The sequence below is a fragment of the Opisthocomus hoazin genome, chromosome 7 (assembly GCF_030867145.1).
Source record: "Opisthocomus hoazin isolate bOpiHoa1 chromosome 7, bOpiHoa1.hap1, whole genome shotgun sequence".
Taxonomy (NCBI): Eukaryota; Metazoa; Chordata; class Aves; order Opisthocomiformes; family Opisthocomidae; genus Opisthocomus; species Opisthocomus hoazin.
This window is the reverse complement of record NC_134420.1, coordinates 47314673-47336102: the sequence shown is the minus strand read 5'-3', so window position 1 is coordinate 47336102 and position 21430 is coordinate 47314673. Positions and strand designations below refer to the sequence as shown.

Genomic DNA, 21430 nt, shown 5'->3' with positions numbered 1-21430 from the left:
GACCCAGATGCAGGACCTTGCACGTGGCCTTGTTGAACCTCGTGAGGTTCACATGGGCCCACTTCTTGAGTTTGTCCAGGTCCCTTTGGATAGCATCCCATTCCTCAGGTGTGTCAGCCACACCACTCAGCTCGGTGTCCTGTCATGTCTGGAATTCATGTCTGTTGCCTTGCAATTATATCATGTTTAATTTCTATTCCAAAAACCTTTTTGTTGAAATGATCTGAATTTTTGAGATAAAACATACAAATAAAATGTAGATGCATGCAGGTCGTTGCAAGTGGTAACATGACAGTTAATCTAGCCATAATGCTTTGAACAGTGAACACAAGCACAGTGGCAATATTGCCAGTATAATTTTCCTTGAATGTTTTGTTTGGTTTCACTGGGTCCATTATGGATGACTGATTATGTTAAATGGTTTCTGTGGGTGTTTATGTTGTTTAGATGACGAAAAGGAATTGTCACTTGAAATAGCGACTATTTGTATATAGTTAACTTGTTACTTACTAGAGACTATGTAACTATATGTTAAATACTATGTAAGCTATCTACTTGAAGTTTTACTGGTGTGCCTTAGAAGAGTCATTCCAGTTACATGTGCTTCCTACCTCTTCTCTTGAGACTGTTTAAACAAAGTCTAATACTTTTTCCTGTTTCTCACTTGCTTTTTCCATTTTTGTAATGCCATTTCCTTTTCTTTCTAATGTTTTAATCTTTTGCAACCATCTCCTTTTTTATTATTCTGCATCCAACACTGCAGTTGTTTTGAAAGAGAGTTTGTCTGAGAAGCTGACAGAGTGAGCAGGGAGAAAACTTGTGACAGAGTAGTTCTAAACAATTATCTATAATGGCCAGCTGTTGTACTTCACAAAGGAAGGTGATACTTCTGGTTTGTAAAAGTATTATAAAATCTTTCTACAGGAGATTGGAACCGGAGGTACTTGTCAGTGGAAAATTTGTGGACTTAATCCTACTACAACACTTGCACTGTACTTTGAGGTGGTCAACCAGGTAATAAATACTAAACACAGTCATTTTATTTTATGTGTCTGCTGAAGGCTGTATTTTTGTGTGGTTCCCCCCAGTAGCAGGGATACAAACAATGTTGCCATTTTGTGTTCTCAAAGTTTAGAGAAGGACCCTAACAGTTTAATGATGAGCTAATCTTCTTCTTGAATATGATAATAGGAACCAAAGAGCTCTACACGTGTTGGATAGAGTTAATAATCTAAGTCCAATTTTTCTTTTCAGTCAGTGTTTAAGCTGCACTGTATGAAAATACTGTAATCTCTATATTTAAAAGTGCTTTTTGGTATTTCTCTGGTGTTTTAGTTACAAGGTAATTACTCTGTAATGTTACATTTAAATTTTTGCTGTAATTGCTCAGTATTTGCAAGTAGAGATCGGCTTCACTGAAGTGCCTCGGGGGCATACAGCCTGGTTTCCTGTCTCCCTGAGGCAGTACGGTGAAGGAGCATAAAAACATGACAGGCAAATGTGCTACTTCCTTCTAGTACTTTCCCTTCTTCCAGATATTTGAAGCTCAGGAACTATATGAGTTGACTGTAGTTTCTATATATTTAGTATGCTGTATTGAACACTTCATAACCTGTGCAAAGGTTCGAAAACTTGAACTTACTTTAGCCATTTTTCGTTTTACTTTTTGCATATGTATTATGGTCTCATTTTATTACTAGCTCTAAAACTGGGCTGGTCATGGTGTGCAATAGTTGATTTCAACTGTTCTTCTCTTTTGGAATTACTTACGTTGTTAGCAGTGTATAAACCTTTAATTCTACTGACCAGAGTTTTGAAATTTCAGTTTACACCTGGATTTCAATCTTTATGTCTTGATAGCACTTTCTGGGATTCATTAGTCAACGTTTTAGAGTAGTGTTGGTTTTGTTGCCCTGTAATTCTAATGAATCACTTGGTGTTCAAATAGAATCTAATGAAATCAGCAATTGTAACACAGCCCCTTTGAAAGTATTGTAGAAGTAGAGAGCACTGGTTGCTTTAAGGGTATCTGGTGGAGGCAGCAATTGCTCCTAACATCCCTTAACGATCTCCAAGTTTATTAGCCATGTTTGGTAAAGGTACTCAATGTAATAAAAGCACCAGACAATGCATTTATGTAACTTGAGCTGCCTATTGCTAAGAATTTTATTGTTTTCTAGTAATTTGTTTATACATTTTTGAATGTCACTGTAAAATCTTGAGATTCACCTCTATTTAATTTTTTTACCTCCTGTACTTAGCACAATGCTCCCATTCCTCAAGGAGGACGTGGTGCAATCCAGTTTGTGACTCAATACCAGCATTCCAGTGGACAGAGACGTATCAGAGTGACCACAGTTGCCAGAAAGTATGCTTTACTTGTGATGAATCATTTTCAAAAAAACAGGATATATATTTGCCTTTTAATCTTTAGCTTTTGTAGCCAGTCTGTTGTTCTGGGATATGCAGTGCCACAGGGGGTGACGGCATGCTCATACCTTTGAGGCAGTTACCCCTCTTGTTCTGTGGGCTGTTTCTTCTCAGAGAGGTTGCAGTGGATGTATAATGATATCTTGTTAACTTACTTAAGTTATATTAGGAAAATTTTCTTGACGACTGCTAAAAGGATAGATTAATAGTTCACTTTGTAAATTGACAAGAACAAGCAAGGTGCACAAGATAACTGCTAGGCTGGGAATGAGTGATTAGCTTCATGGACAGTGTTTTCTTTAACTTGCCTTTTATAATTTTTTTTTTTGTATAATTTATAAGTGGCATTTTATTTTACTGGTTGCATGGCATCTGTATGAATAAGGGAAATACCTATTCAAAGAATTGTTAACTGATAGGCTGCTCATTTACACCCAGTAGATTTCTGAAGCTCCAGCATGAGTTTGTTAAACTGCCAACACCGCTTTCTTTGCCTTAATTTTGAAGGGGTATTTTGAGATTGGACGTCTTTCACTGTGATGCAAATACTTGTATTTTTCTTTTGCAGCTGGGCAGATGCACAGACACAGATTCAAAACATTGCTGCATCTTTTGACCAGGAAGCCGCTGCGATTCTCATGGCTAGATTGGCAGTGTATAGGGCGGAGACAGAAGAGGGGCCTGATGTGCTTAGGTGGCTGGACAGGCAACTTATACGACTGGTAAAGAGGACTATATTAAAAGTCAGGATGGTTTCTTGTCTCCAGACATATAATTCTTAAATGACTAGTGTTCAGTGATTGTTTCTTTAAAAACAAAACAAAAATGAACTGAATGCTTCATTGGTATGGCACGTTAACTAAAATTTTCTGTTTTAAATGGAAAAAAGAGCAGATATGTTTTTAGTTTGTTTATTACTGTTTCTTCAGTCCTCAGCAGTTGGTAATTGCCAGTAATTGAGAGAAATTCTAGCATGAGATTAGCGAATTTAAGCTTTCTCTATTTTCTGCTGCCTATAATGATATTGTAAATGAAATATTTTTATCAAAAAAAAAGAAGTCAAAGTATCTAGTAAACAATATTGAATTTCTTTATTTTCAGAGGTTCAGTTTTCTGTTTTTTTATTTCTTACTTGTAAGTAGTTATTAATAATTTAATTTTAAATGTTCTCCAGGGCTGTTTAATCATCTAAATCTGCTTAGCAATTTTAGAGAAAAAAACTAAAGCAATGCAAGGAAATCACAGCTTGTTAAGTAAATAAATTACATCAGTGTTTTTGCTAGGTTTCTGTTTGCTTACAAAGCTGTAAGCACCTCAAATCAGGTGTCTATTAAAAACAAACAAATTTACAGTAATAGCAAGACTAAGCAAGTATGTCTCTTGATTTAGATAAATTTTTCTTTTACTCCAGTGTCAGAAATTTGGAGAATATCACAAGGATGATCCAAGCTCTTTCAGATTTTCAGAAACCTTTTCACTTTACCCACAGGTGAGTAGAAGTAAAGGGTGTCTGTAAGGGATAAAGGGGGTGGTTCCTTGGTGAAGGAAGAGGCACTGTACCACGGAGTAAAATAAGGCGTTACACTGGATACCAGAATGAAAAGACCCCCTGCGCCCATTACTGTCTGGCATGTGACGTTAGGCAAATCACTTCTGATGTCTGTGCTGCAGTGTCCCCTTTTACCCTCTGTCCTTACAGCTAAACTTCCTCTAACTGTGTATTTTTTGTTTCTCCTATAATGGAATCCTCATGTTACCTCAGTTTGCAATTCAGATAATGACACTGTTTTTTTAAAGGCAGTTTTAATGAAGAAATTCAGAAAATATGAGAAAAGATATGGTTTAGCTTTGTTGTTTCCTTCCTGTGATTTGTAATACTGACCTGAAAAGAAACACTTCATTGGTGAAGTGATCTTGAGCTTGACTATATTAAACTTTGAATAGTTTCTTTGCTAATAATCTATTCTGATAAATTCCTCCGTTCTGATAGTTCCTGATATGTTGCCTTTGGACTCTTCATAGACTTCCATGATATTTCTGTGCAAGTTATCTACCAGTGTGTCACAAGGTGTTAAGTGTTGTGGAGAGATTGATTCAGCAATGAAAGGATTGCTTTTTCCATTTTACTAATGAAGTTCAGCTTTGCTGTGGTTGATGTTCTTTTTTCTGTTCACATGCTATAACTTACCTTCTGTGTTCAAGCACAGCAGCCTCCCTCGTAGGAACAGTACAACTTAAGACTAAGGAAAGGGTCTGGCAATATTTAGTTGTACTATTTATCAGTACAGGAGAAGAAGAAATATTAAACTTTTCTCATAATTCAAAGCTGCTTTGTAGGTTTATCCATTCTCATCTCTCTGTATTACTGTCATGAGAGTATATAAAAACTGGCAAAGGTGCAAATACAAGTTAGAGATGTTGAAGGACTTGGAATTCAATTTTGTTGTGACATTGGTGTCGTGTAGTTTGTGGAAAATATTTCTCTCCTTGTACAACTCTCCTTTTTATCTGTGAAGGTTCAAACAAATGGTTTTTGTTTTGCAGTTTATGTTTCACTTGAGAAGATCTCCTTTCTTACAAGTTTTTAATAACAGTCCAGATGAGAGCTCATACTATCGTCATCATTTTATGCGTCAAGATCTAACCCAGTCGCTTATCATGGTTCAGCCCATTCTTTATGCCTACTCTTTCAATGGACCTCCAGAGGTATTATTATGTATAAAACAGTAGTAGGTTAAAAGGTGCTGTTTTGAGAGAGGTGATTGTTGTCCTCACTGTTACACATTATAAAATGTGTTGTTTTAAAATTTATTGCATGAGAAAGAATATTCATTTAGTCTAGAACATACTGTAAATGAAGCATATCTCAGAATTCTGATGTAGCATGGTCTTGAGAACAAAAGCCAGTTTGTGAAGAGATGATGTTTTAAACTAAGGAATGGTATTTTTTTGTTAGTTTTTGAGAGCTATAGGAGTTTCGCATTTTTGTGGTGCCAGAATGTAAACATCAACAAAAATGTTTTTATTTCAAAAATGTGCTTTTTCTGTAGAATTTGAAAGAAAAGTTGGTGTTTTTTTAAAAAGTACAAAATTTGCTCTATCTTAACGCCGTTATCCAAAGCTTCTAATTTTGATGTGGTTATTGTTAAGTACAGATGTGGTACAGAATCGTCCAGCTGACCTTATCGTAAACCTAAAATAAAAAGATGTTATTCCAAGAAGCTTGTGAAAGAAGTGTAAGATAGGAGGCAACAAAAGTAGTCTGACAGATAAGAGAGAGTGAGGTCATGGTAAGACAGTGAAAATAAACATAGTAGGCAAGGATCTTGACAGGATGGAATTCTGACTTCTGTTAGGGGTTTTTTTTTTAAGGCTGTCATAGGGATTAAAAAGAGAACTTTTAGAAGTGGACTTTAAATTAATGAGATGGTTTCGGAAGAGCTGCTCACAGGTGTAAGGTCATTCTCCCGTGTAGTCGCATGGGTCATGCAAAGCAGAAGCACAATCGAGCGGGAACTGGTGCCTCAGTGTAGAATGGTTTTTTTTGATTCTTGGAATAGTTAATATTTTTGGTATCTCTAATAAGATTGGTCCAATTAAATCATATAGTACTGATTAAATTAAATCTTATCATGCCAATATAGAGTCACTGCCTTTTAAAAGGTGAATTAAAACCTTAAATAATGCGTTAGATTTCATAAATCATGAGTATTTACTATGTACAGTATTGGTGGATGTATATGTATAGCAATAATAGCTGCAAGGACAAGACTAAAAAAACCGGAACAACCCCCAACCCCCAAATGTTATACTGGAATAACTACTGAATATATATGCATTGAAATATCATGCAAGTAAATGGTATTGTATATGTAAATGTGGAGGTACTTGAAAGACTAGAAAAGTGCAGAATAATGAAAGAGGTTTCAGCTCTTGAATAAAATTTTTATTGCTTTCTTGAAGTTAGATGTTCAGAATCAGGCTGGATAACTAGAAGGAGATTGTGTGGGCTGCAGATGTGTAACATGAAAATGAGCAAATATGGAGCTTTAGGAAGTGATTGAAAAAGTTCCTAAGATTCAGTGACTGATTCAAAAAGCTGGTAATGCTGTCTGATTGCTCAATTCTGCATAATTTGGTAATTTTCTGTTTGTTTTTAAATCTTAGCCTGTTCTTCTGGATAGCAGCAGCATTTTACCGGATCGCATTCTGCTTATGGACACCTTTTTCCAGATCCTTATTTATCACGGAGAGGTAAGATATGTCATTTCCTACATAAATACTCTTTCTCTGTAGGAGTGTTACATTATGAAACTCAGGCCCCAGTTCTAAAGCAGTCCAGTGCATGGCTGATACCAGACTCCTAATTCATGTTTGTAGTTTGGTGACCTAACATGCCTGTAGACAGATACCTGCTGTTACTCGATGTTTTGGTGCTGGCTGTTATGACGTGTTTAAGATGAATTAGCTTCAATATGCAGATTATTTGTTTTAGATCGATATTTTTCCAACTTTTGAGAGTGTTACTCCCTGCATCTCCCCGCCCCCCCCTTATTTATTTTAGACCACTGATTTAGTTCTTCAGGGATAGGGAGTCAGAACACCAGGTTTTACTGTCACCTTTGATCTGCACTGTCCTGGAGGAATGAAACTGCTCCTGGCAGTTGAGTAGACAGACGTTTGTTAGTAATAAATGTTTGTGACTTGCTAGTGCTCTGCTGTCCTGGAGGAATTGAGCTGCTGCTTTTTACTGCTTTGCAGCTGTAAATGGTTCCCAACTGAGAGTTTGAGAAATACTGTTCTGCATCATGTCCTCATAGCTGCACTGTTTAAAATTGTTACTGAACTTTAATGCTTCTTAGGCAGAAAAATGTTCTCTATGTTTTTGGAAGATGCTGTCAGGAAGCAGCAGGGGCAGGCGGCTCGCTGAGGGAGAGGGAAGGGGAAACTGAGCATGATTGCGAGGCAGGCAGAGGCCTCACCATTGAGGACTTGGCCCAACACTGCCTGAGCAAGGCAAGCAGAGCAGTTCACGGACAGTAGCCAGTTTCGGCCAGCGGTCCAGATCTTCACACAAGTCGACGGGGATGAGGCAGGTCCAAGTTCTAGCTGGGGAGTCAAGTCCCTGAGTGGGCTGCATAGCCAGATGCAGGCACAGCTGCAGTGGAGCTCAGGCAGGAGCCAGGAATGAGAGCCTCAGCTTAGAAGAGCTGCCAAGCAAAGAAGGGGGGAACCCCTACTGAGACTCCCTCCAGGTCTTTCCTAACAACAGCCCGTATCAGCGAGCTGACCTTGAGCAGTTAACCTGCACTCCTAGAAGGCGGGGAGGCTGCTCTGCAGGCCCTGAAAGATAAATATCAGTGTAAATATTTATTTCTTATGTGTAATAGATATGCATATTAGAGAACTGTAAATAGTATCCTTGACCTCATGAACTAAATGTTTAGCATATAAAGGATGACAAGAAAAGGAAATACAGAGGGATGACAAATTGTTAGAGGTAAAAAAAAAGAAGTTGAATGGCAGGTTACTTGCACACCTTGGTTTGTAAAAACTAACTTGCATACTATAGGGCAGAAAGGGGTGAGTGATAGAAGAGAGGCCAGCAATGGCACATTCTCCTCTGAAAAGCCCTTTATATCCTCTAAGAAAGATCAGTGAATTAGTTCTAAATTGTTTCTCCCCCCTATACCCAGACCATAGCTCAGTGGCGTAAATCAGGTTACCAAGATATGCCGGAATATGAAAACTTTCATCATTTGCTACAAGCTCCAATAGATGATGCCCAAGAAATTCTCCATTCCAGGTTTCCAATGCCTAGATACATTGATACAGAGCATGGAGGAAGCCAGGTACAGTAAAATATATATTATATAATCTAGGAAGTGATGTGTTAATGTAATGAGATTTTTTTGGTAGAAAACTTACATTTCTCTGCTAAAATGTATGTAAATTGCAAGTGAAAATTTTGAATTTTTAATCTTCTACAGAGCCAGATATTGAATAGTAGCTTTTTGCCCAATTTGTGAATCCTGTTCTTGATTACTATTTTTACTGTACTGGCTTGGACTATCAGGTTCCTTGTGTGAGCTGTGGAAGACAAACAAGAACGTATTTATCAGGGTCTCTGGACCAATACCAGAAGTATTCTTTGTGTTAGTTTTTTCTAAACTTACTAACTAATACTTTGTTGATATTCACATTTGCTTTGCTAGTGCTTAGAAAAAGACAACAGCTGACTTTCTGCTGCATTGAGAAGTTGTTAGCAATTCTGCACTGTAGCTGTAGAATCCAGGGAGTGGCTTTATTTATAGAGGTGTGCTCTTCTAAATAGGTATCTGTGCACGTTTTTATCTCCAAATAATAGAAATGGTGTATTTCATACACACGTAATTTTTTCTGAATGCAAGAAACTTCTGTTTGAGAAGATTAATTTATTGCCTGTATTTTATTTTTTAAAGGCTCGTTTCCTGCTTTCGAAAGTAAATCCCTCTCAGACTCATAACAATATGTATGCATGGGGACAGGTAAGTATGAATCTGCTGATGTAGCTTGTATGCATGATTTTATGTTCTTTTTCCCTGTTTCACAAATCAAGTGACACATTTTGTACGTATAAGTAATAATGCCAAGTTTTGAAACTGAAAAAGAAACGCAGTTTTGGCCTGATGCCACCAATATTGCAAAAGTTAAGAAAAACGGATGTAATTTATTCAGGCAAAAATGATCTGGTTGGCTGTTTTAAGCTTTTGTTAGGCTACTTTCATGTCCAGCCATCTTTCTTAGACAGATACCTTCAAATTCCTTAGAATGAGAGCACTTAACCACACATAAAGACTAGTGACATTTTTGCAATAGGGGAGATAAGTTTTGAAGTTAGTTATAAGCAGGAGGTGAAAAGTATACCAGTACCAGTGTACTGAGGTTTTCCAGAATTTTTGTGGCCTGGCTGACCGGGAATCAGTTTTTCAAATCTCGTCTTTAGGAAGGAAGTTATGCAAGAGTTCAAAAGTTAAACTTTCTGAAGCAGTTTGTATTCTTGAATGTTGCATCCTAGTTCCATGTTCTCCTTCCAAATTCAGCTTTTACAGTGGGAAGAGAAACACTGCTGTGGGTGAATGCTAGTACAATGTCATTTTCTCTTGAGAATGTAATAACATCAGACAGTTGAAGCTACACGTTAACTGTACTTTTAGAGTACTTTACTAGAGGGCATACAGTGTTAAAGTCATGAGTGAGAGCTCTGCAGCAATTTTACGGCACTGATTTTTGTCAGGTAACTTTTATGAGGGTATGTTTTTATAGGGGTGTATTGGTTCTAATGAAACTTCTGGCAGGGAAGAGCTCTGAGATCCAGAGTGAAAATGCTTGAAAACCTTTTACTGAGTCAGGGACAGCACAACTTGAACCCAGCTCTCTTCCCTCCAAAGTCGATAACATCAGTCTTTTAGTGTCTCTCTTCATTGTATTTCCTCCACAACATACAGAAAAATCCTGTAGTTTGAAAGGTCTTGTTTTTATCTAAACGTTACCTGGAAATTTTTGAAGATTTGATGTTTCCAGCAGTACAGGGACAACTGTTTCCTGCTCATTTAATTAGCTAGCAAATGAAACAGTATGCCAAATGTAAATATAAATACAAAACAATTCTTGAACTGATTAGAAATTCTTGAACTGATAAGAAAATTGTTCATGCCGGACAAGTGAGACTGATACATTTGGGAAAAGACAGCTTTCCCTTCTAATGTTGAAACAATTCGGTTCTAGGGTAACGTAAGAGATGGTGTGTTGATCTCCCCATGGCATTGCAGTGTGTGTTCTCGACATAATATCCTCCTGTGTTTGGCCTGAAGAGGGCACCCACACACCACTGAAATCGTGTTTCAGGAGGTGGTGAATTGACTAGTTTGCTTTTCAGTATTGTGAGTAAAGATTTTTTTTTTAAACTTTAGCAGGTAGGCCTTATATAGTATAGAAAACATTTTCAAAAAATAGTGGTAGACTGTTCATTCAGCTCTAGTATGTTGGTTAGTCTTTGAAGATGCAGTTGAAATTTACAGATGATATTGGCTATGACATTTATTTGAGAATGCCTTTGTTTTTAATCCTTTTTTTCTTGATAACTATTGGGAATTTGCAATTTGAAATGAAAGAAGAGGTCAGTGGCACAAATCTTGAATGCTCAGCTAGCTGTCACTGAATCACTGTTGATTAAATTTAAATTCTCATTGTATGCCTTAGATCAGAATTTTGAATGATCAAAACTTAAGGTGGTCTGTGAAAAATCAAAGCTAATTCTTGTGTGCTTTTCAGGCTTGTACATTGTGGCGTTGCTCGTTCTCAATTTATTCCCCAGCAAATAAAATACTCTGCTACTTTACCTACTAGAAAGAAGGGTTCCCAGTCTTCAGAGTGAAGCTACTGCTGTTGGTGGTAGCAGTGGTGACAGCAGCTGCCGGTGTGTGCAGGTTGGATGAGGTGTTCAGCTTCAGGAATAGAGTTTGCGCGTTGGTTTGATTACCCTGGATTGCCACTAGCAGTCATTGTGAGGGATCTTTTTTCTCAGGGGTCTGTCAGTTCCTTTAATGGTTTGTTTACTAAAACATTATGTACTGTCCTTCCATATGTAAGACACAAGGTGGCAAATCATATCCTGCCCCAGAATTAAACTGTTTGTAATACCTTTGTGGCTTTTTAAATAAGAGAACTCAGGCTTAGCAGTTGGCAGGCTTGGAAGCAGAATATTCTCATCTTGCCACTGTCAGTTGATAGATAATTTAGTGGGCCTTCCCTCAGAGTGGCTGTGTATTGTGTCAAGTGTATTTTGTAGTGGTCTAAGAAATCTTACTGCTCCTGGATTTGTCGCTTGATCATTAACTGAGAATTGGTTTTGGCCAGTTCTCAAAATGGGGCACTGGTTCTAAGCATCGTTAAGATGTCATGTCTGTGATTTGGAAGATTTGTGAGAGTTCAAACAGCTCTGGTTTCATTTGGAAATGCAGGTGCTTAGTCCCGTTGAAAAGGTTGAATTGCTGAGATTTATTGGAATTCCATCTACATATGTAAATGGAAGTAATGACAGATAGGCTTCAAAGGACTTAAGAGAGTTACCATGTAACATTTGCAGATTTGCCAACTGCTGTTTTATTTAGACCTTAAATTTGTTCAAAAACAGTAATTAAAAGATGACCACTTTGAAATTCTTGGATTTCTGAAAATTAATTGAGGTCAAAAATTAAATTGCAAACATCCACCCAAAAGGGGTTTTTTAAATCTTTTGTGGTCTGATTTTGCAGTGGCATGACCTGCAGATGTTGCTTTTGGTGTTTCTCTGAGGTGGCACAGAGCTGTAGGAGAGAATTGGCCCAGCTTTCCTTGAGAAAGCTAGTTGATCTTCACTTGGTATCAAATCAGATGCTTAGTGGATTTGTTTCCTCCTCTAGCCGTTTTGAGATGTCTGAGCTTCACTGACAGATACTGATTTGTCAGTTGTGTCACTTGCACATTTCTGTTTCTCTCACATTTGTCTGCTCCACTGAGGTAGGAATGATACAGGAACTGTAGCATGGAAATCTTATTTACTTTTAAAAATTTGTAAGTTAGTATTTGGCAGCTGTCAAAACCTCTGAGTTTTGATGTAAGTATCTTGGTATATTGCAGCTCGTTGCTGTATGCATTCATATGGAAGAGGATGCGGTTGTGGTTTATGCCTGAATATATGTAAACATATGAAAATTTATGTAAATGTACAGTCTGCTGGTTTTTGTCAGAGGATTTCAGCAATGATACGCTTCTAAGATCTTTGTAAGTTTATAAAGTGTTTATTTAATGGAATGTGTTGTGCCTTAAAATGCTTTTTCTTCATGAGTATAATCAATTCTCCTTGTTTCCTTTTATTTTGTAGGAGTCTGGAGCACCCATTCTTACTGATGATGTCAGCTTGCAAGTATTTATGGATCATTTGAAGAAACTTGCTGTCTCTAGTGCTGCCTGAGATTCTGCAGTGCATTAAAGGCACAGATAAGCTGTAACCATATTTCAGCTTTTTCTCGTTTACCCTTTTCCAAGTCTCTCTTGACAGAATGCTCTGATGTGCACAAGCTGCCTGACTAGATGTAAAGCAGTGTGTTTTCAAAGAAGATCTTTTGTTATCAGGAAATATTTTAATGTAAAATGCAGTTTGTAAAAATGACAGGTGGTAGATTAAGTTATAATTAGAGGAAAAAGAAAAGTAATTTTGATTACTGTGATACTGTAATTAGTTTGAGATAATTTGTGACACCTTTGAGACGTGATTTCCATTTCCTTTTTAAATGGTTGAGGTTGATTCTGCTCTGCACTACAAAGGCACATCGAACAATAAAGGAAATCTTTGGTGATGTCGGACTTTCCAGACTCCCATATGATTACTTTTGCTTACTCAATTTGAGCACGAAGTGAACAAAGAAGCAACAATAAGCATATAAAAATAGTATTAACTCAGTCTTTTGACTTAGGCTGCCGAACTTTTCTTTCCTGCAGAGATATTATTGTTCACATATTGTTCATTTTAGGAGTATTTAATTTAAAATATTTTTTCCGACTTATCTTACATGATTCTTTGGGAATGGAGTTTTTCTTTATTTCTACATAAAGAATTTGAACTGAAAAAGTAAAAAAACCTGTTATTGCACAAAATTGAAATCCACATGTTGTCTTTTTGACTAAAGTATCTATTATCAAACACAGTAACAGATGAGTATGCTTGAAAGTTAACACTTTTAGCTTGAGCTAAGAAGAAATCCTACACTACCAAAATGAACTGACTTAAGAGTACAGCCTAGATTTTTGTCTTGGCGAGTATACTTAAAAAAAAATAATATGTGTATTTACCTTTTTTATTATTGCCTTACAATGTTATTACACTAATGCATGACACTGCACATCTGCTTTTTTCTCCTGCATCCTTTTTGTTGTGATTTCAACAGGCTATAGTTCTTGTTGAAACAGTATTATATAGAATATGATGTAATGAATTTGATATTTAGCTCATACTTGATTTTTTTGAGGTGGATAAATTAGTAGGCTTTCCCATTTACTTGTTGAATTTTACACATAAAACAAATGTTTACATAGGTAATATGATATTTTGACAAGTGAAGATGTGAAATGTGGTAGTGGGCAATAAAAAATTGTGCCAAGTCTAAAGGAAGAGAGAGAGTTTTGACATAGGAAATTCAATCGTATACTGGTGTGATAAGCAGGAAGTGTTTTTTTCTGTTTTCTGTACATTCTCAAAAACTCGATTAATTCAATTGCTCTCCATTTCTTTGATCTAAATGAGAGGAGCTGCTTTTGCCTCAATACAAATAAAGTATATGTTTTTCTCCCACTTTTTGTATTTATTGTGCTGGTTTCTGTCAGCACTTGAAATTAAGTGTGGAAATAAAGCTAGTAATGATAAGATTTAGAATAATGTCACCACTTTTATTCGTGTAGTAATTGATAATCAAACTTGTTTAACTTCTAGAGATACTGAACTGATCACACTAGTGGCAGTTTAGGAGATAAAAATTCAGTAGCCCTCTTGACTTTGTTTTAGCTATTAAACAGCTTAACTTTTCTCATAACACTAAGTGTCCAGTTTATTTGGTAGTTAAATGCCATTTGACTAATGATTCAATTCATCACCAAGTCAGGGTCATGGATGGGGGTTTTTGTGCTTTCTTTCCTACCCTTTAGCCAGCTTCCACCTTGTAATAGGTTCTTTTATCCAGTCTCTTGGCAACATGAGTTTCTTTTATCACATCAAGCATTTGACATTGTCAAAGACTTTTCAAAAATCCAAATGTGTCTGATGTATTGCCTTTATCCTTCTGCTTATTCACCTCTTCCAGAGACTCTGTGTGGTGGGTGAAACAGGATTTGCCTTCATAGGAAGCATGCTGACTCTTTGCCAAAAGCCCATATCTATCCATAGGCTCATAAGCCTTGCCCTTTATTAGAGCCTCTGCCTTCTTACCAGGGGTAGAGATCAGACTCGTCAGTTTGTAGCTTGCAGGATTCCCACAGCAGCCATTTTTGTGGATGAGAGTGAGACAGGCAGCAGTCTGCCAGTCATCTGGCCCAGTGACTGTGATGACAGTTGTGCACATTCAATGGCACCTCTGCCCTTCGATGTTTCACTTCCTTCAGAACTCCTGGGTGAATGCCATCCAGTCCTGGTAACTTGTTAACATTCATCTACTTGATCTAATACTTTTTGCATTTACATACATCAGAGCTACAGTGGGGAAGTAAGCTGTTTGTTATGACTGAGACTTGATCAACATTTAAAAACAAAGTAGCTTGTTGTAGGGTTGTGCTACAGGAGAAAGTGGCTTAAAAAAGATAAATTGCTGCTATTTGCTGTCTCTGCTAGCATATGTATTACTAGATTTCTTGGTGAAGAGGTGCCACTGATCTGTGCAATAGCCATGACACACACTTGTCTTGTCACAAGGGCTGACTTAACTGTGATATCATTTAACTATGATAGCAGGCTTTGCAGTAATTTCTTTAAATACTTGGTTTTGGTTGGACATGGCTTGGAAATCAGAGGAAGAGTTGGTCAGATTTCCTTGTGAAAAACACAAGGTCTTTTGAAAGGAGTAGCGTTCTGTAGGACAAGGGATAAAACAGTTGCTAACTGTTCTGTTAAGGACTGGGAAGTTGAAGACTGAAAATTATGCACGGGCAGTCAGAGGCAGGGGAGCAAGCAGTTGCGTGCTGCTTTCTCTGCTTTGTTAGGCAGGCTGTGAGTTTTCGAACAGTACAAAATCTGTTCTTGATATAAACTTACTCACTGGACAAGTGCCTGAAGCATTGCCATCTGGGAACTAAATTTGTCTTGGAGAGCAACGCAGGTGAAACTGAAGTTAATGTTTTGCCAGGATCATGAAATCAGATGAAGGCTCATAGCAATGTAACAGCTGCTCATGTTCTTAAATATTCTTGTTGCTGGTGTTTGGACATTGTATAGAAAAGCACATTGTGATTGGCAGTCCTTGCATAGTGCCTGGTCTTTAAGGCTCTTATTTCTAGCCTGCTGCCTTTTTCTCTGGACAGCTTTTCAGGCTGTATGTGCTACACAAGCACGTGAGTTTTTCTTCTCTTTTCATTGCCTTAAGTCCCGTACTTACAGTCCATTTATTATGTCCACATGCCATCCGTGTGTTTAGATCAGCCCACAACACAAAGATCTTGCTGCTAGCATATTAAGGATTAGGTAAAAGTTTCCTGGGCATTTTAAGTGTGAGAGCTGCCCTTCGTTCTGGAAAGTAAATGGAAAAGCTGCATTTTGGAATAAGCCATTTAGAGCAATAGAAGCCATCATCCAAAATGTGGGTGATGATTCTGCATTTGTACGTATAAAAAACTCAAAGCTCTAAGTGTTTCTGACAGCCTCAAGCCCAGACTCATTGCCATCCACGCAGAGATGTAAGTATGCTGGAAAGAAGGCTGGAAGATCCCCTGACAGTGCTCTGCTCTTTCACTGGCGAGACAGTGAGCCTTTGCCGTTTGTTTCTTGCTGACTGTGAGCTGCTGTGGTAAATGCCCTGGTTTGGCCTCTCCTCTCCATCTGCTTCACAGGTTTGGGACTGGCACAGCCAGTATGTTAAGAACCTTTGGAAATGCTTTACAGTAATTGAATCCATGTTACATTACAGCTTCAGGACCTCTTTTTTTGGAGAGTTGAGGATTTTTTTTTAGCTACTCTCTGTTTATTTAATCTTTTTTTTGTTTTTTTTGTACCAACTGTCAATAATTTGCTTTCCTCTTGCTTGGGAAAAGGTAGTGGATTGTTAACTTCAGACTGTCATCTCCTGCATGGATGGGATAACTCACAAGGTACCTAACACGTTTAGACACAGTTTTAACAAGCTCAACCAAAAGTTGAAATTAAATTGCTTAAAGGCATGCAGATTTGCTTAGAAATACAACAACTGTCAAATTCCTAGAACCTCATAGCTTGGTCTGTGAGACTATGACATCCATGAGTGGTCCCATGGCTGGCTGCAACACACAATGGTGTGTTTGGAAAATTGTGTTTCCCAATATTCCCTCTTTTCCTCTGTTAATAGTTGATGAACGGTGACCAGCGGCCTGTCCTGTTCTTCTACCAAATCTGATGCAAACAACTATATTATCCCCTTGTCAGATTGTGAAGCACAAATAGAATTGAGCTCAGTTTAGCTTTTGGCATTTTGGGTTCATGCAAAAGTTAAATGTTACATGAAATCCAGCAAGCCTGAACAGAACAGATGGAAAAATTAATGAAGCTGTTGCTCTGCTCTGAATTTGATGCAAAATCTTGTTTGAAACAGCAGATTGTGCCTAATAGTGGAAGCTTTTGTCTGAAGAAGGGCTACAACGCTAAAAGATAAACAAGTCAATGTCCATAAATTGTTTTTTGGCAAAAACGAAGCAAAATAATCACTGCATACTCTAACAGTGAAGGCAGTCTCCAACACCTGCAGCTTGTCCATTGCGTGTGTCTTTCCATGCTATACCGTGAGTGTCTGGAGGTATCCAGCTGTGTGGTCCACTTGCCATGAAGTGGGATAAGAGTTCGCTTGGAAGCTAATGTGTGTGGAACGAGTAATAGGCTGTCCTTTGCTTTTCTCAGGGAGAAATACATGTGTCACGGCCTACAGTCAGCTTAATGCGTTGGAGCTGTGCATGTTTGGGGGGCGTTTCTCTGGCAAGAGAATGGCCAATGACCAATATACCTTATTAGAAAAAGAGCCCGTGTCTCGCAAAGCCCATGGCAGCCCTGTAATTTTCTCCTCTTTTTCTGTAATGCTAGGAACAGGCAACCACTCAAGGGGTTAGCTACTGTCAAAGCGTGCATATAAATTATGCTATTAGGGTAACTTGGAACCATAGTGGTTGTTGCAGTGGGGTCAAAATAGTGCGGGGGTGGCCTCTCAGGTCTCTGAACGCATGCTTCCTTCTAGGCTGTAACTCATCTCTGTGTGGCTGCCAACCTTTCAACTTTGGGAGAGGTGCCAGTGACTCACGGGCCACAGTTCAGAGTCCACAAGACAGCGTGTGGAACTGTATTGCTTTTACGGGGTTATTAATAAAAGTTTAGCAAGGGAGCATAGCCACGTGTGAAAAATTGAAGCTAGATGGAGAGCCAGAGAAGTTTAGGTGACGCTAGATTGGTGTGAAGTAGCCCAGGTAATTAATAAAGTACCAAAGAAGAAGAAATTACGTTTCTAGGATTCAACTGTGAGCTCCATTTCAGCTGCATACTGGGGGCTGGTACATATTTTGCTGTTTTCTGTAGCAGCACGGACACTTTGACCCTTGGCTCTGAATTGATGTGAACCTTTTTAAGACACTATCCTGTATGACCTGAAGAGAGTTCTGCCACGGGAGAGGGATTTTTCTCCTTTTATTTTTTTTTCCTGCTAGATATGTCAGCATTACAGAATGGTTTGAATTACTAATTAAAACATGGGCAGTTTAAACTGAGCTACACTAATCTGCAGACATGTCACACCTGGCTAATGAAGTAGAGTTGTAAGTGGTTTGTAGCACTGCTGATCTTTATTCATACTGGAGCCAGTGTATTTTTGTTAGCACTGCTTTTTAGAAGGACTTGTATTGAATTTTTCCAGAAAACTCACAGGAAGTTTGTAGGTGAGCAAAACACTACTTGCTGCATTTTTCTGGTGTGCCATGAAACAGCTGAAGGAGCAGTGAATGACCCTCGGACCTCTGGTTGTTCCTGCAGTCGCTGTCTCCATGGAAGCCCAGCTGCTGAGCCCCGCTCCTGTTTGTCCAAGAGCAGATGTGACAGGCAGGCGGTGAGGAGAGGCGCCGGCAGCCAGCCAGCCTGGCAGTCGCACGGCCAAGCCGGGGCTATCGGCTGCTGAGGAGCTCGTGGTTTCAAGCAATGCTGCCAGTGTCGTTAGGATCAAAATGAGATCCTCCCACTCTCGGTATTTGCACACTGCACTGAGGGGAAAAATAGCCCAGATGGATCTAGCGCTATGGCGTGAGCCATGCTACAGCATGGGAGGATGTAACCTCTCATTTCAGACTTGCTCCCACTCCCCTGCAGGAGGAGGAGGTAAATGGAGATGGCATCCTTCAGATGATGGCACTGAACCGAACAGTGCAACTGTACTCTGTTTTTGTCCCTGTAAAAGCAGAAAACGAGAGAGCTAACTTGTTACAGAACTTAACAGAATGTGTGTTTTGTCCTTTAGAAAATGAGGATTTTATCACAGACTCTTTGAAGGTAAAACTGTTTGCAGAAGGTAATGTTTTTTCACTGGAGTAAAGACAGGTCTGGAAAGAGAGATTGCCATCAGAGCTAATCCCCCACAACTCTCCTTGTGTAACAGACACTTTGCTCAGGCTGGTCTAATTTGTGCCATTTCCTTTGTTAGTAAGCTGTCAGCCACAAAAGATATTTTAACATCTATTGCAGATCTAATGTATTTTTCACAAAAATGCAAGATGAAATTTGCTGTGTGTCATGGGAGAAAAAGCAGCAGAGATCAAAAGTATATGACAATGTCTGGGGTTCTCTGCAATAGCAAAGAGTTTGAAGTGAAATGCCCAGGTGACAGGAGGAAGTTTGCTACGTGAGATGCAGTAGCTTGGTAGTCCCTACCGATCTAATGGGAACAGAAAAATCCTTGCCACCTTCCAAACATGAAGCTAACTTAACCCCAAACACTAGCAAGGCACCCTGGAGCTTACGAGCACGGGTTTGGCATCCTGTGGCCAGCAGTCGTTAGTGGCTGTTCCCAAGGAAGGCAAAAGTGCCCCAGATGCAAAGCTGTGCAATGGATGGGTGGAGGAGGAGCAGACAACTACAACCTTTGCAGAACAGGTATGTGCACGGCAAACAGTTCTTTACTCAATTCTGTCTTCTGATTTTTGGCCCATCAAAGGTAAATGGAGCCAAGTACAGTGTGACTGCCATTTTTATAATTTGGCTGACGAAAAAGATGGTTGTGCTGAAATTTTAGTGCATAAATGTTCTGCTGTTACTCCCTTTCCTTTGGAAATAGCTGAAATTGCTTTGTTTTGTTACTTATCAGATGTGTTAGTCACACATTGACAGGATGCTTTTGAACAGAGATGCACAAAGTGATGGCTGCGCCTTCCAGTGAAGTGACTAAGTGACTTAATAACCTAATAACCTCTTTCTGGCTAAGGGATGTGAACGAATTTTACTTGAGAATGCAAGAACTCAACCCTGATAGATGCTGTAGAAAGTCAGATAGATTTGGTTGTTGCAAGTAATCTACCAAGACTGCTGGATAGAGACTCTCATTACTTTCCACAGAATCACAGAAAGGTTGAGGTTGGAAGGGAACTCTGGAGATCATATTGTCCAAACCCCTTGTCCAAGCAGGGCCACCTAGAGCTGGTTGCCCAGGACCTAGTCTAGATGGCTTTTTTTGACTTAAAAAGAAGTTGAAAATTTACAAATTTAAAGGCAGGTCCTTGCACAAGCTACTTGTTATGCAGCGTCATTGTAGCCCAAATGGAAATGTCCTGCATGCTGCAGGAGACGGACCGAGAGCCCTCTGCTCGCCGTGACAGTCTCTGTCTTTGTGGCATTGTGCACAACTACATGTATAAACACACAGAGTATTTTCTGAGAGGTTATTTAAACTGGAAAGATAACATGTGGACAGAACACTTCCAAAGGCTAAATCCGTCTTAATCAGTAGACTGAATACAGATTAAACAAAAAATTACATTTTTCCCTGTGTGTAAGTATCTGAAATCCGTGAAGCGACAGGTCCTCATAGTAGGCCAGTTGCATCTGAATGAAAAGTATCCTTTGTCCTAGTTAACTAATGTGTAAAAATAAGTCTGGATTTATTTTTTTGAGATATATTTGGTAATGTATGACATAATGCCACTCTAAGCAGATCTTGAAATAACTTGGAATTAAGCTGAACGGAATAAATAGGACATCATTTTTAGTCAGATTGCTGCAACATGTTGATCTTAGACACAACTGCCTTATTTGCTAATAGAAATATATATTAAAAACATGTATTATTTGAAATACTGCATTGCACATTGCAATTGACAATTCCCATGTCCTTATAAGAAACAAAGAACACTTTTACACCTTCTGCCTCCAATCTCACAAAGAAATGGAATAATTTTCTTTTGCAAATTTGATCCCAATGTAGTAAGTGGTTACTTTGCTGCAAGTGGATCAAACGCGCGTGAAATCCCCTGTAGGGTCAGAGCTTTGGTTAAAGGAAGATGTCATCTTCTGAGACCAGTACCAGTACTCTACGCTAACAGATGAGCCCTGCCACCCTTTGGCTGCGATTCCGTGTATTTGTAGGACTGCAGGAGCCAGCTACGGAGAAAACAGCAGTATGGGTTCGCAGCTTCCCCGGCAGTGGGAATATTTGATTTGATGCTTCACGTTCGGGAAGCCTCGAGAGGGCAGTAGGTGCACGAGGCTTCTGGCCTGGGTCTGGTTCCAATTACGCTGGTTACTGGTGTAATTGTCTTTGGTTAGTCCTCTTTTACATCTGTAGAAGTGTGTGCCCAATCAGTGTAGAATTTGAGGTAAGTTCGCCTTCACTTAGAAAAACACAGCAATATTTTTTTTCTTTCTTTTTTCAGTTTAAAGTTTATGATAAAATAATGACAGCCCTCTAAAGTAAGCAACTTGTCATAAGCATTTCTGATGTTTTAAGAAATAATCTAGAAAGAAAAGATACAAAGAACTGATCTAAAATATATTAATGGAATAAGCTGAAACTCCCCTAAGTGTAACAAAGCATCTTCTTTTAACAAGATGAACTTATAAGATGAAAAGTGCACAAGTAAACACAAGAGAGAGAATTCAGGAGAACGATCATGTTTTCATCCTCATCTTCTGAAAAGAATACAAAATAAGCAGAAGCTGAATATACTGGCACTGATTTGCATGCATTTATTTTTTCATCTGTAATAAGAGAAAAGCAGAGGAACTAAG

General features: G+C 38.6%; 1 protein-coding gene across 2 annotated transcripts in view; it reads left to right on the top strand.

The window, feature by feature from the left end:
* Positions 1–13801, top strand: part of SEC23A (SEC23 homolog A, COPII component) — a 30698-nt gene extending 16897 nt beyond the window's left edge. For both annotated transcript variants that reach the window (XM_075425730.1, XM_075425731.1), the window contains 9 exons: positions 925–1014; positions 2262–2368; positions 2999–3152; positions 3842–3919; positions 4975–5136; positions 6598–6684; positions 8127–8282; positions 8892–8957; positions 12335–13801. In XM_075425730.1, coding sequence (XP_075281845.1) covers positions 925–1014; positions 2262–2368; positions 2999–3152; positions 3842–3919; positions 4975–5136; positions 6598–6684; positions 8127–8282; positions 8892–8957; positions 12335–12424 — 990 coding nt within the window. In that variant the 3' untranslated portion in view covers positions 12425–13801. The remainder of the gene's footprint in view (positions 1–924; positions 1015–2261; positions 2369–2998; positions 3153–3841; positions 3920–4974; positions 5137–6597; positions 6685–8126; positions 8283–8891; positions 8958–12334) is intronic.
* The last annotated feature ends 7629 nt before the right edge of the window (positions 13802–21430 follow it).